Source organism: Gopherus flavomarginatus, chromosome 13 (assembly GCF_025201925.1).
Source record: "Gopherus flavomarginatus isolate rGopFla2 chromosome 13, rGopFla2.mat.asm, whole genome shotgun sequence".
In the NCBI taxonomy this organism is placed as follows: Eukaryota; Metazoa; Chordata; order Testudines; family Testudinidae; genus Gopherus; species Gopherus flavomarginatus.
In genome coordinates, this window is record NC_066629.1 from 21,369,338 (window position 1) to 21,384,224 (window position 14,887).

The 14,887-nt window shown below is 45.3% G+C and overlaps 1 protein-coding gene across 1 annotated transcript in view; it reads right to left on the bottom strand.

Annotated features, from left to right (window-relative positions):
- Positions 1-4,607: 4,607 nt before the first annotated feature.
- TECTA (tectorin alpha) overlaps positions 4,608-14,887 on the bottom strand; it is a 56,691-nt gene continuing 46,411 nt past the window's right edge. Inside the window, exons 17-23 of the mRNA XM_050921926.1 lie at positions 12,066-12,268; positions 10,511-10,674; positions 9,509-9,757; positions 8,239-8,401; positions 7,705-7,792; positions 6,364-6,480; positions 4,608-5,438 (exon numbers count right to left, since the gene is read on the bottom strand). Coding sequence (XP_050777883.1) covers positions 5,338-5,438; positions 6,364-6,480; positions 7,705-7,792; positions 8,239-8,401; positions 9,509-9,757; positions 10,511-10,674; positions 12,066-12,268 — 1,085 coding nt within the window. The 3' untranslated portion in view covers positions 4,608-5,337. The remainder of the gene's footprint in view (positions 5,439-6,363; positions 6,481-7,704; positions 7,793-8,238; positions 8,402-9,508; positions 9,758-10,510; positions 10,675-12,065; positions 12,269-14,887) is intronic.

Consider the following 14,887-nt stretch of genomic DNA (forward strand, 5'->3'; position numbering starts at 1 on the left):
CATAGAGTTCTTTGGACCTGCTTGGGAGCAGAGGAACTTGCTCATCTCCTGGCTAGGTCCAACCCCTCCTTTTTTTCTTCTGGAGGGAGGCAAGGATTGATTCCGCCAGAAATAACACCACATGCAAGATAGCACCATGCTAGGATTTCAGTGGTCATTTTACTATCATGGGGGAGTCAGCAGTTAACCCCAGCCATAGTACATTGTCCAACACAAGGCATCCTGGCCCCTAACCAAAAGGAGCATAATGCCTGATGTTTGTGCAGTACAGCACCCTCCCCTACTGGCCCCTTAGTTCCAGGGTAACAGTACCTGCTTGTGGCAGATGCTTGGCTTCAGGGCTGGCTGGTGCTAGTGTCCATGGAATTGCTGCTTGTCTGGGCCTTTGGCAATGTGCTGGTGAGGCCTGTTAGGACAGCTGCTAGGCTGCTGGTCTTGGGCCTGGTATTAAACATACAGCTAAAGGTAGCATAAAATCCCTCCTTTACCTGTAAAGGGTTAAGAAGCTCAGATAACCTGGTTGGCACCTGACCAAAAGGACCAATTAGAGAAAATGTTTCAAATCTGTGGGGCAAGGCTTTTGCTTTGTGCTGTGGGTGTTCTCTTAGGAACAAACACCAAGCAAGTAATCCAGCTCCTAGTGAATGAGGCATCTAAAGTACAGAAATAGTAAGTAATAGCAAAGAAATACATTAGAGTATTTTGTTCTAGCTTGTGAATTTTCCCTGTGCCTAGAGGAAGGCTTATCCCTGTGTTTTTGTAACTTTAAAGTTTTCTCTAGAGGGAATCCTTTTGTATCTGACTGCCCTGTAAAATTACCATCCATGCTGATTTTTACATAGGTGCTGCTTTTATTTTTCTTTAAATAAAGTTCCATTTTTAAGAATCTGATTGGGTTTTTGGTGTTCTAAAAACCCAAGGGTCGGGTCTGTGCTTACCTATTTGGTGTATTAGTCTCAAGCCTTTCCAGGAAAGGGGATGAAGGGGCTTGGGATATCTAGTGGGGGAGACAGGAGCCTGAGACATGGCTGGTGGCTGGCTCAGGCTTGTGCCCTTGCTGAGCCTTGAGTGTGTGGGTTTGTTTTTTTTTTTCACCTACCTGTGGTTGCTGTTTTCCTTTTGCTTTCCAGAACTGTTGGACCAGCTCTAACAGCTGTCAGTCTGGGCCTGAAGCCAAGCATGCTCTGCTAGTCCCTTTAATACAGTTGTAACCACCTGTTTAGTTCAGGGCTGGACTCCTTCTCCACTCCCTGATGGAGTGGCATTCCCCTTCCCTGGTGGATGGGTGGTTGGCAGGCAGCAGCAGGAGGCCAGGGCTAAGACATCCTGCAGTGCAGTTCTCTCCTGTCAGGGCTGTGGGGATGGGGTTCTCTGCTCCTACGCTGCAGCACAAGTCTCTTCCAGGCCACTAACAGCCACCCATCCCTCCTTTCATTAAGCTGAGTGGAACAAGACAGGGAGGACACTTGGGTTCTGGCTGTTAAAGATTCCACTCTGTTTACAGTTGGTGACTGGACTGCACAGGTCAGCAAATACAAAATCAGCTTCCATTACCATGGGGAAAGGTCCACTGATCATTCTCCAAGCTGCTGAGGAGAGCATTTTGAACTACCTGTCAGAGTGGCATTAGTAAAGAAACAACAAAGCATTGCAGTTAGGTTGCCACGTTCACATCCCTTTTTCTGGGGGAGAGGGAGTTAAACTCTTCTGCTTTCTAGGAAGTGGAGTGTGGTTTAAGGTTAAAAAGATTTGAAGTCTTGCCCATCAGCCACTTGGGAACAAAAGAGGGAAGGGGGGTGTTCAGCTTCTCTGCACATGCAGTTAGTCAGGAATAGCTCCTGCATGTGGAATTTACACTCCACCTTAATCCAAATGAACTTTCAAATGTAGACAAGCCCTAAAGCTTTGTCTAGGCTGAGCCAGTACACATTAAACAACCATTTTTACCACAGTCAATTGGGTATAATGGCTTAGTGCATTATTAAAGGGAAGTAGATCCTCTAAAATGCACAGTGCACGTATCAGCCATGTACTTAAATAGGATTGTTCTTTCCTTGCTTTTGTCAGTACAAAGCAGGTCTGGTCCTTTTCTTAGGCTGCTGTTTTATGCATCAGCCAGACTTCAGCATGCAAAATTAAACCATCATGGCTAGAAAAGTGCCCTATTAGTCAGAGCCCAGGAACTACTGGCCCCCTTGTGAGATTGCAGAAGAGGAATTTACATGCAGTGAAAGGATTGCTAAATATTACATGACAATTCCATCCTGCTGTTGTGTGCCTTTCCACACTTCACTGAGAGAGCTTATCCTCCCAGCTTTGTCAACGTGTTGGGAAAATAGGTTGTGGTATATAGTACAAGTCGTCTGCAATGCTGTGTCCTCTAGGGACATGCAAAGAGGAAGATACAGAAGTGCTAACGCCATGATCTCCCTTGAATGATTTAGGTGTTTGCGTTTCCTAAAAGCAATTTGGCTTGGGAGCACTACACTAGAAATTTTCTTTCTCCAATGCATTTAGTGTTCCCTCTGAGGCTGCTGCAGTAAGAACATATTAAGCCAGATCTTGACACCCCCCCTCCCCCATTCTGCTTGCTTTGCACAACTCTGGCAGAGTTAAGCAGACACAATGCTGACTTAAGTGACTCCCTCTTGTAGGATCATAGACCTAACACTGCTGCAATCCTCAGGTAGCAGAATGACTCCACAGAGGGCTGATAATAGCCAGTGCAATTTAGAGCAGCCCTGAGGTTTCTCTATATTGTCAAGTTATGAACTGGGGGTGGGACTTGAAGTGGGTGTAACACCACTTTTCCCTCTCACCTGCACTGAATACAACTTAGCTGCTACCTTCCCTGCAATCTTAAAACAGTGGCAATCCCCATTTTGCCAAGAGAGGCAACTGAGGCACAGAGATTGTTAGTGGACTAAGGTCACAAATAGAACACAACCCTGCTTTCCCCACTAAACGAGGCTTCCTCCTTCAGACCATAAGGTAGCCAGTGCCAGAACCTTAGTTACTGAGAATGGAGTTGATTTCAGCCTTCTTCACAGCTGGTGGGTACCTCTATTTAAAACAAGATGCAAGGAAGGAAATCCTATTCATGTATGTTAAGAGATGCAGAAGGGCCCTAGGTGACTTCTGAGCTTCACAGAGGACAGAACATTTACAAAGGCACATTAGGGGAATAGATTCCAAGGCCAGAAATGATCATTGTGATCATCTAGTCCAGGGGTAGGCAATTTGTGGCACTCATGCTGCCTGGGTCCTGGCCACCAGTCTGGGGGGCTCTGCACTTTAATTTCATTTTAAATGAAGCTTCTTAAACATTTTAAAAACCTTGTTTACTTTATATACTATAGGCTTATAGAAAGAGACTTTCTAAAAACGTTCAAATGTATAACTGGCATGCAAAACCTTAAATTTGAGTGAAAAAATTAAGACTCAGCACACCACTTCTGAAAGGTTGGTGACCCCTGGTCTAGTCTGACCTTGTGCATCACCCAGGCCAGAGACCCTCACCCAGCAATTCCTGCATTAAGCCCAGTAGTAGAATTAATGCACATCATTCAGAAAGACAGCAAGAATCTTCATTTAAAGACTACAAGTGATGGAAAATGTACCACATTCCTTGGCAATCTGTTCTAATGGTTAATTACCCTCTGTATTAAAAACATGCATCTTATTTCCACCTTGATGTTCTCTGACTTGGAAAAAAGAATCAGCCCTGCCTTCGTCTGTGAAGTTCATATGACCGCCTGGCCCCAGCGTGAAATCAGAAATGAGCATTCAGTGCACCCAGGAAATGAGAATATTGGAACACAATGTTTATTTAAGAATAAAACATGTTTAAATTACTTGGCTGATTTATATAATTAAAAAAAGGATGTGAGGGAGGCGGAGGGGGGAAGGTTTGCTGAGATGCAAACAAGAAAAAAATCCAGTAGTTAAAAGCTACTTTTTGGGTACAAAGCGATTGTCATTTGCAGACCACGTGCAGATACTGTTAGAGGAAAGAAACAGCAGCTTGGGCTAAAAAATTTAAGATTTCCGAGCGTGTCAAACCTTTCAATCATCTCAGCACTGAATTGCATGAAAGGCAATTACTCCTCTCCATAGGCACGTTGCTACAATGGAATTTAATGGCTGTTTTGCAATTGAGAGAATGATGGGGGTACAAGCTGAGCAGTGTTGTTACTGGTGCTTGATTCTGATCAATTACATTTGTTATTGATACTGTGACATAGACAGACAGGGTGTTTTCTAGTAAGTAAAAATAAAAAACCTACATGTTTAGGAGCAGAAAATGTTCCTGCTGTGACCAACTAAAAACAGGACTGAGAAGAAAATGAACGGACAGCACTGGAGTTATGTGGAATCATGAACACACTTAGAACCAGAGGAGCAATATGGGTCTCAAATGGATTTGCAAGAGGGGCTGAGAAGGAGTTTGAAGGGTAAGAAGACTGTTTGATGTCCAGGGGACACGTGGGAGCTACTGAAGGAAATGAAAATGGTGACCATACTAGTGGACTGAACCAGTTATAATTCAAACTGTTCATTGTGTCTATACTAGCAATGTTGAATTGGTTTAAGAACCTTTTTGGGTCCACACTAGTGGTGTTCTAAACCGTTTCCTTGCCTCTCATAATTCTCAGCACCGCTCCCAGAAGCAGTGGGTTCTGAGAGAGATCAAAAGGCCTTGCAGACTAGTTGAACCCTCTCACTGTGTCTGTTTCCACAGTGGCACCAAACCGGTTTAGACTGATCTGCTTTTTAGCCTGCTGAAAGCCTAGCCTACTCCAACCAGTTACTGCACCCCCATTGAAATATAGCCATGTGATGCAAAGTGCCCTAAGGGCTAAACTGGTTCTTACACCAGTAAATTTCTCTAGCACAGGCAAGGCTAGAGGGAGCAGTCAGGAGAGAAACTTAGCCAGAGCTTAGGGCCTGATCCAAAGTCAAGGGGAACACTACACAGCAAGAGGGAATACTATGAGCAGAGAGGCCAGGGAGTGTTGTAAGGGTGCCGAAGAGGTGCCAGAATTGAATATGAGAAGAAGGCAGTATGGAGACTTGAGAAAGGGGGAAGATCTTGGTTAAGTGTTTTCTCTTGTGGCTCCATACCTGAAACTTTGGCTGCTGTTACCTCCCATTGTATTAAAGTAGCTCGTAGGGTCATTTAAATTATTGTACCAGGCAATCGACTTCAGCATTGTGATAGTTAAAAGCATTTGTTGCTGTTTGTGGTACAGGTTGTGAGTTTGGGGCACATGCTTTTATCCTACAGGGATTCAGAGTAAGTAAATTACAGTACTTCAAATAGATGCCTTGAATCGATTATGAGGTCGGGTCTGATTTATAGATAAGGCGCCATAGTGACAGCTGGGTTACAAGGAGAAGAATGAGCCAGGCTTGAGGTCCAACGGAAGAGCTGGAAGCTAGAGAGAAAGACAGAACAGTTTTGAAAATCAAAAAGGCACAGTTCCAAATAAGCAAAGGTGGTATCATTTAGAGATCAAAACGTGAGAGTCTCGAAAGGTCAAACTTCTACACTGTGACAGCACAAGTCTACCATCAGAGGTGAGAGTCAGTAATAATAGCGCCTTGCAATTTACTAGCATCCTTCGGCCAAGGATCTCCTGGTGCTGCACAAGCCCCCTAATGATGAAGGTGATGTTGTAGATGGGGAAAGCAATGCACAGAAGGATGAAAGCCCTGCATTTTCAGAAGTGCCTGCTCAAGTGAATTTGAAATTCCAAGAAGTTGATTTTCAGAGGTTCTGAGCACCAGCAGCTCTCACTGACATCAACAAGATGTGTGTGCTCACCACCTCGGAGATGTGCTAAAATCAGTTCCCAAGGTATCTCCCAGTGGGGTACCCATAAGTGGAAGCACCGCAACCTAGTTGATGTTCGAGCAGGAATGGCTTTCCCAGGAATCAGTGTCGAATCCAGGACCTGTGACTTCCCAATCCCTCTCTCCCTGCTGTCACTGCTAGATGACAATGCTTCCTCCCTCTTTAATTCCTTTAATATTCTGTGCCTCTGAAACACCCATATTTATTTCAGTGGGCTCCAAAGTCCATTTGTTTTTACAGCAGTTCCCTTCATTCTCATTCCTCACCACACTCTCTCTCAATTTTTCTGGTGGTTAATGGTAGAGAGGGGCCCAAACCCTTGATCTGGATCTAGTTTTAAGCTTTGTGTTTTGGGGATAGGACTATTTTTCTATTGTCTTTCCATACAGATTTAAAGGGGAGGTTGCGAGGAAGAATCCCTTTTCCCATCTGCATCACGCTGCTCGTCTGTTCCATCTACCCACGCCCATTCCCAGCCTCCCTAAGGCAGCCCTTCAGATAGTCACCTCTGCAGCTCTTGCCATCTTCTTGCAACGTCCCAGTAACGCAGCTGCACAGGGGCCCATCGACCCTGCTCGTGCAGATCTGCTCGCAGCCTCCATTTTCCTCGCACCAGTCTAATCCTGGAACAGGAGAGATCGGGGGCTCAGGAGAGAGCAGCATGCAGTTGTACAGAAAGAAGCATTACAAAGCTTAATAGCTAGAAATGACCCCGAAAGCATGTCCTTGATTAAAGCATCCGCCTCTGTTGCATTTACATCCAGCTTTAGGGTGCCACTCAACCTGCCACTGAAGGGAGGGGGGCTTTGATTCAGACCCACCCATGCCAATTCTTTGGACATCCCTGCACTTAATTTAGGACCGGAGAACCTGCTCGCACTTAAGCCTATGGCAAAATCACTAACCCCAAGTGCACTGATCAGTGCAATCTCGGTTGGCCATGGGCTGGGTAAAGACCTGTCTATCAATTCTTCCTCCAGATCAGCACACAGGGGTGTGGGTTGGGGAGAAGAAGGAATGATTTGGGAAGTGGAGAGAAGTAGTCGAGGAAGAGAAGTAGGAGGAGAAGGAAGGTGTGGTGGAGAGAGGAGTTAGGATGAAAAGGAAAACTGAGGAGGAAGCCATTCCCTAGAAGAGTTGTTCTCAACCTTTTTCCATTTGCCGACCCCTAAAATATTTCGAATGGAGGTGTGGACCCCTTTGGAAATCTTTGATATAATCTGCGGATTCCAAGGGGGTGTGGACCACACAGGTTAAGAACCACTGCCCTAGAAATCACCTCACTGGGGGCTGGCAGTGGGTGCTCAGCATTTCTAATAATGAGATTCTCTCTCTAATGGGGCACCCAAGGACTGAGATGCCTAGAGTTGGTGGATGCTTTTGAGAAGTTGGGTCCAGGGTGAGAGATGCCTTAGACATACATAGGATAGAGATAAAGAGAAGGATGAATGCACGTAGGGATGGATGGGCAGACACACAGCACGGGGGTTTGGGGGAGAAAGTGGCTCCCCGAGGGACACTCTCTCCCCTACGAAGTGATGCACAGAACTAAAAAGAGTTGCTAGCTCAGTAGAACCAGAAAGTGAAAACTGACCAGCTGAGTTTTAGTGCCCTGCTACATAAAATGTACATGTAAAAAAGTAAAAACAAATGGTGAAAACTGGACCATTAAAATGGGATGCTTCCCATTGTAATAAATTCAGGTGGGGTTATTAACACAAGGGAAGGACCTGTTTCTCAATATATTTATGATTTATCTTGAGCTTGTCCATTTAATAATCAAAGGTTCAGAATAGTTTATACAGGAGGGAATATTTTCCTCCACATTCTTAGCTGTGCACACTTACGCTTTCTCCGGATGGGCCCTACTGAGATGATCTGCTCCTTGGGCTCTTTGGTATACTCAGTGGCCATCCTGGAATTCTGGGGGCAGTTCTGAACAAATGAAAACGCAAGGGGCGATTACTGCAAGGCTTTGTGGTTATTGCGCGCTAGTCTCTGGTCTCAAACCCTGGATTTGGCTCTGTTCCCACTGAGAGCTATTGCACAGCTCCCACTGAGGCTTCAGCCGTGGTGGATTAGGATCATTAAGGGAAAATTCTGGCCCTTCTTCTCTGATACAATGGACCTGAACTTGTTCTGCGGGGTGAGATTCCATGTAGCCTAATTGCACAGGGGCGAACCACGTGCCAGGCTCTGGGAGGACAGGGGAGTGAGGAGAGGAACTTTATGTCCATCTAATGGGCACTGCTCCCTTTGGAGCAAGGCCCATCAGTAGCCCCCAGGAAACTATTCTCCTGCCACACAGTGGCCTTGGGGAAATGATTCCAGCCTGGACCACCACCGTGGTCCACAGCACACGCTAAGCCACGCGCACATACTATTTTGCAGGAGTATTTTTCCGAGTCACAGAGAGAGACGGCGCAGTGGAGATGAACCTCGTCGTAATCCCCGATGAACTTGAAGACAGTGACGTGGAAGCGACAGGTCAGGGATACCCCGTTCTCCTCAATCCCAATGGTGTTATCTTTAATATTTTGGCACCTAGGAGGAAAATACAGAGTCTCAGCTGGGTCCAGGAACGGCTGCGAGCTTCTAAAAAATTCTCCAGATCCCCAGTGCTTGTGGGTTATGTCTACAGGGAAACTAAATGATCCTTTTCTCTAGATGTTACTTAAACTTTGTGGGAGGGGACCTTGAGCCTTATAAGCCTTGTGAGCCCTCTCAGCTCTGGAGTGTTAAGAATGCAAACCCCAGTTTGGCAGCTCAAGGCCATGCCTTATTAAAAAAACATTTCCCCTTTACCATTTGCTGCATTCCGGAGGCACTGCGCGGTTACCTGACTCACCAACGTCATATGATGATTCAGTGGTGGAAGCAGATGTACAATGTGTTCTGTTCCCAACCTTGCCACTATCCTGATGGCATAGAAGTGTCCACTAGCTCTGCATGCCCAATCTGCAACACTTGGGGCTTGATTTTCAGAGGTGTAGAACTCGCAGGCTCACTATCTGAAAATCAGGCCCTCCTGGATGTCTTGCATTGGGCATCCAAATTGGTGGACACTCTTGAACATTTATGCCCTTCTCTTTTGTGCACCAATTTCTAAATCTGCCGTATGAAGGTAACACCACCTTACAAAGCACCTAATCACTCCTGGATGAGAAGTGCTATGTAAGTGCAAAGCTTTCTTGTTATTAATTCCAAATGCAGGTGGTAACATATTAAAACTCATAGAATTTCTCCCAATAATAATCCACAAACGGGCCAACATTTAACTGGGTATACTGATATGTGCAAACATCTGCCTGTCTAGGGGATAGCATGGAGTGCAAGTTCTCCATCACCAGAGGCAGTGCTAGACATCCAACTGCAGCCTTCTTCTAGATTCTTAAACTGTGCTCTTCAGCATGACACGTGAGCACCTCTGGCTTTTCCCTTAGGATGCTAGGAATAGCCACAGAGGTACAAATCAATGGGCTTTCTATTTTGGTATTGGACAGCAAACCTTAGTGCATGCATCAGGGGAAGAAATAACCCTCCTGTAATGTTCATAGGTTCAGATCATCTGGTGCTTTACACCAGCCAATGACTTTTAGATCCCCAAAGAAAAGCACAAGAGAGAGAAAAGTCTTGCCAGATGTCACTGACCCGCCTTCAATGATGAAGTATCTGAGTTTGTCATTGCTGTCCCGAGAAGGGGTTGCATAACATTTGTTCAGCGTTAGAATCAGGTGGGTGGAATCTGCCCCGACAACGAAGACCCCAACATAAAGCACATCCCGAGTGGTTAGAACCACTTCACCTTGCCGATAGGGGTGCTTATAGGATGAGTTTTTGTACAATGCCATCTTGGTTGTGAAACTGCCTTCTTGTGTTGGGACTGTCAGGTTAATCACACTAAAGGAGAGAAATAAAGCTCATGAGAAAGCAACAGAAAGATCATCCTCTACAAAGGGGGAGGGGAATGGAGCAGGTGTAAGGGACAGGTACCAGGACATGGAGCTCTTCATATCTAGGTTGATAGTTTGAATACTGCAAAACTGAACGTTACCATCCAACGGACATTTGGTGGCTGATGTGACCCCAGTTTGATGTTCTCGACTGCACAACTGCCACCATAATTATCATTGACTGGCAGCTTATAACAGAGGCCAAAGGCTGAAGGGGCAATGCAAATGCCCTAAAAGTGCCTCCTACAGATCAAGGCTGAGACACATTGGTGGGGCAGCATGAGAGAAGCTAGCCTTCCACAGCCCATACTGTTCTTGTACTGTGGATTCATAATTTACAGACCATTAGGATCATCTAGTTTGACCTCCTTCCTAACAGAGGCAAAGGAATTTCACCTAGTAATTCCTGAATCATGCCCATATCTTATGGCTGAGCTAGAGCACATTTTTCTTTACAAAAAAACCCCCAAGTCCCACCCTTCCATTCTTGATTTAAAGACATTAAATGATGAAGAATCCACCACATCCCTTGTGGGGTGTTGTAGTTACTTACCCTCACTGTTAAAAATTTCTAGTCTGAATTAAGCTAGCTTCCTTTTCCAGGTTAAAGAGAGGAGACTTTAGTCTCCAGGCTCTCAGACCAGCATTAAATTCACACACACAAACAGGAAAACCTAAAGCACACACAGGCCGGCCTTACCTAAGCATTGGCCTCACTACCGAATCCAGAGAAATTTTGATATCAAGCTCATACACGCACGAGAATTCCACATTGATGGTTCGGTCCCGGGTGATTATGTTTCCAGTGTTATTTGCACTTTCAATCCACACAGTGTTTTTGTACATGATATGAGTGCCATTGGACTGAGCAGGAGAAAAAGAAACAAATATTATTCTTTTTAGGGGTTAACACATCCATCACGGTTCCAGTTCACAGCTCTGAAAGCAGCACATTGAAGTCTTTACGTAAACAATAATTTCCAAATAGACTGTGAACTGTTTGGGGGCAAGGATGGCTTTTTATTTTATATTTGTGCCTTGATACCTGACTGGAGCTTTCGGACATTGCAGTAATAGATTATAAATAACAATCATAAATTAGCTTGTATCTATCTGCTAGACTGAAAAAAGACTAAACGTGTACAGAAGTATATATGTTACATTTATAACAGCACCATTCATCATAAAAGATCCTGTTGTGGAAAATTAACCACACGGTTTAATTTACTTCAGACAGCCTGAGGCTCCTTTATTTTATACAAGCATATATGCAGGGAGAGACAGCATGACCCCATACAAGAGGTAAGCTGCTCTGCTTACTACAAATTTTACCATGATTATAAAGGTTAAAACCACAAAACATAGCACGCTGGTTACACATGTTATTTGCCTTATTTGGAATATAATGTTAATAACAAGCAAGGTGACCAATTAATTTTCCATCTATGGCAGAGCCCCAATTTTCCATCTACGGCTTTTCCTGTTATTGTCTTTGCCAGTCAAGTCTGCGGTTTGACCGTTCTAACACCTTTTCTGTAGTCCCGACAGCAGGCTCAGCTGTTGTAACTTAACAGATCTCCTGGTTCCCCTTTACTCAATTCCAGTTCCTCTTTTGGGGGCCCTGACCACATCTTTCTGCCTCAGCATGCCCTTTGTACAGAAAAACAAGCTAAGCTAAGGATCTAAATTATTTTTGCTCAAAGGCCTAGGGTCTAAGACAAAAGGGGGGGTTGCTTTTCCCTGCCAATCCCAACGCAACATATACACACTACACGCACCACTGAAATGCAACCACCTCGGGGGCAGAAAACATCATCTATTTAACAGTCCTCACGAATACCACGTCCCAGTGAAATATCCAGGGAAATTTTAAGTAGGCAAAATTTAAGCCCCCAATCTGGAATTTGGACAGTACACAAGTGCTAAGACCTTAAACTTTCTGCCATGCACACAAATGTGGTTGAAGCTGCCTATTAGAACACAAAGACAGAAAGAAAGAACCCACACTGTGAAGCGTGTGTATGTGATCATCCCCTAATGTAATTTAACGAAGCACTGAAGCATTATTCAGCCATCATGACATCTGAGCTCAAATAATAAACCTGACACCAAAATGAATGCATGTTCTTCTCTCTCTCCTTTCTTTGCTGTTTGGTTCTGTTCCATAGCATGTGTTTCCACATATCACCCCAGCAGCAGCTACGTTGTAATCATGCACCATTAAACAGGAGCTGCCTCCCCCACTCCTCTTTCACCTGCACAATGTTTCCGCAGTTCCCCTTGGTGTTGTTGATCTGGAAGGAGATGAAGTCTTCTCCTTCGATGCCAGGGCAGTGGCGGTCATTCACGCGCACACCTTCTCTCTCAAAGCCCAGCTGGAAGAGCTTGCACTTGGAGATGGACACTTCCATCTGTGCCGCTTTGCAGGTCACCTCTGCATCGATGATGTCGTGCGTGTCTAGGAGCAACACAGGCTGTTTTAAAGGACGATAAACAACTGAGAGTCGGCACTGAGCTGGCCAATCAGGAGGGGATGTTCTGGGCACATCAGCATTAGAGATTATAGAACTGCTGGTTATTGTACGATCAGTAAAACTGGAACCAGTGAGGGATGTAAAGAATAGGGATGGATCAAACCAGAACACTAGGTCCGACAGTCCCACCTACCCCACTGACTTCGGGAAAGTCAGATCCAGATCTGGATCTAAACTTGTGACTCTGGCCCCCTACTACAGAAAGGATGTGGAGAAATTGGAGAAAGAGGGCAACAAAGAGGATTAGGAGGCTGGGGCACATGACATATGAGGAGAGGCTGAGGGAACTGGGATTGTTTAGTGTGCAGCAGAGAAGAGTGAAGGGGGATTTGACAGCAATCTTCAACTATCCGACGGGGAGTTTCAAAGTGGATGGAGCTTGGCTGTTCTCAGTGATGGCAGATCACAGATCAAGGAGCAATGGTCTCAAATTGCAGTGGGGGAGGTCTAGGTTGGAAATTAGGAAAAACTATTGCACTGGTGAAGCACTGGAATGGATTCCCTAGGGAGGTGGTGGAATCTCCATCCGTAGAGGTTTTTAAGGCCCTGCTTGACAAAGCCCTGGCTGGGATGATTTGGTTGCTGTTGGTCCTGCTTGGAGCAGGGGGTTAGACTACATGACCTCCTGAGGTCTCATCCAACCCTAATCTTCTATGATTCTATAATGTATTAAACTGGCCCCTACAATTCAGGCCCATCCCTAGCATAAACTGAACAATGAAATGAACCACAGTATCCACAGCTTTAGATGAAGATAGAAGAGGTTAATTGTTCAGAAGGGTGTACTCCCTTTTATAGGCTCAATTTGCACCCACGGTTGAGTTGCAGGTGCAAGGTGGATTAGCCAGAAATTCAAGTGCGCAGATTTGCACTTGCAGTTCATTTTGGGGCTGCAGATTGCACCCACTGACAGGGAGGCTGGCACTCAGTCCTGGCCTGAACCACTTGCAGTGGCCGTGTGAGCTGCTGTCTTGAAAGCAGCCGGCCAGAATTACGCAGTGGGCTCTCCCATCTATACAGCATCAATGGATCACTCCAAAGACAAGCCTCGGAACTCAGAGGTAGATAGTATCTCTCTTACAGATAGTGGGCGGGGAGTTGGGTGACTAGATAGCAAGTGTGAAAAATCAGGACACGGGGGGTGGTGGTGTTAATAAGTGCCTATGTAAGACAAAGCCTCGAATATTGGGACCGTCCCTATAAAATTGGGATGTCTGGTCATCCTAGGTAGGAGGACTATAGTGACAGAGCCGAAGGGGATGTTTTAGTGGTCTAAGCCCCAAGTTTACTGGCAGTGTAGCCATAGGATAGTTTAGATCACGGGTCAGCAACCTTTCAGAAGTGCTGTGCCGAGTCTGCATTTATTCCTTCTAATTTAAGGTTTTGTGTGCCAGTAATACATTGTAACATTTTTAGAAGGTCTCTTTCTATAAGTCTGTAATATAGAACTAAACTATTTTTGTATGTAAAGTAAATAAGGTTTTTAAAATATTTAAGAAGCTTCATTTAAAATTAAATTAAAATGCAGAGCCCTCCACCCGGACTGGTGGCCAGGACCTGGGCAGCGTGAGTGCCACTGAAAATCAGCTCGCGTGCCGCCTTCGGCACATGTGCCATAGGTTGCCTACCCCTGGTTTAGATTCTATTCTCTGGAGCTGTAGGTTGAAATCCTGACAGCACTGACTTGGCCCTTCATCTCCCCAAGGGAGTTAGACTGACTTCCATGATGCTTCTATGTCTCAAAATCTGAGCTGTGGTGAGGATGTTAAATGATCACAGGAGAGGTTTTCTAACAGTATTGGGGCTTTGGGTGGGATGTTCTTGGCCTAAAGTCCTCTCCTTGACACTATACAATGAGCTAATCGACTGCCACCTTCCACCCAGAGGTGACTGGTGTATGTGGAACTGCCTCCCCCTTGGCCAACGTATCAGGGCGGCTGAACCCAGAGCTAAAAGCATCAGCTGCTCCAGTTTGAGCTCTCGAGCCTAGGGCCCCCTACGGCAGGGTTATAACAGCTCACGTCCTCTATAGATGGGTATCATGTAACACACGTCCCAGTGGGTTATATGGGTAGCCCTTTGGGAATCTTTGGGATGAAAGCTGGTACATAAATATCAGTTGTTATCATTCATATTGTGATAGCTCCTGGGAGCCCTACTCATGGACCAGGACCACGCTGCACTCGGCACTGGACAGACATAACGAAACGACCACCCCAAAGAGTTCACTGTCTAAATATCCTTGCCCTTGTTATACTAATGAGGAAACTTAGGCACAGAGCAGGGAAAGGACTTGCCCAAAGTCAAGCTCTGAGTCTGAAGACTAGAAGTCCTGACTCCCCAGGCACCGGCTATAACCACCAGACCATACTCTCCTAATCTCCACGTCTTTTCTGGAGTCTTATTATTTTATTTTGTTAACTGAATGTTATTTGTGCTGCCTTCAGAGTTCCATTATTTGTGCAAAATAGAGCAAGGCAGATTAACTGTAACTTCATTAAGATGGATATGCTTGGTGCTTAGGAGTGTGCATTTGCATATAT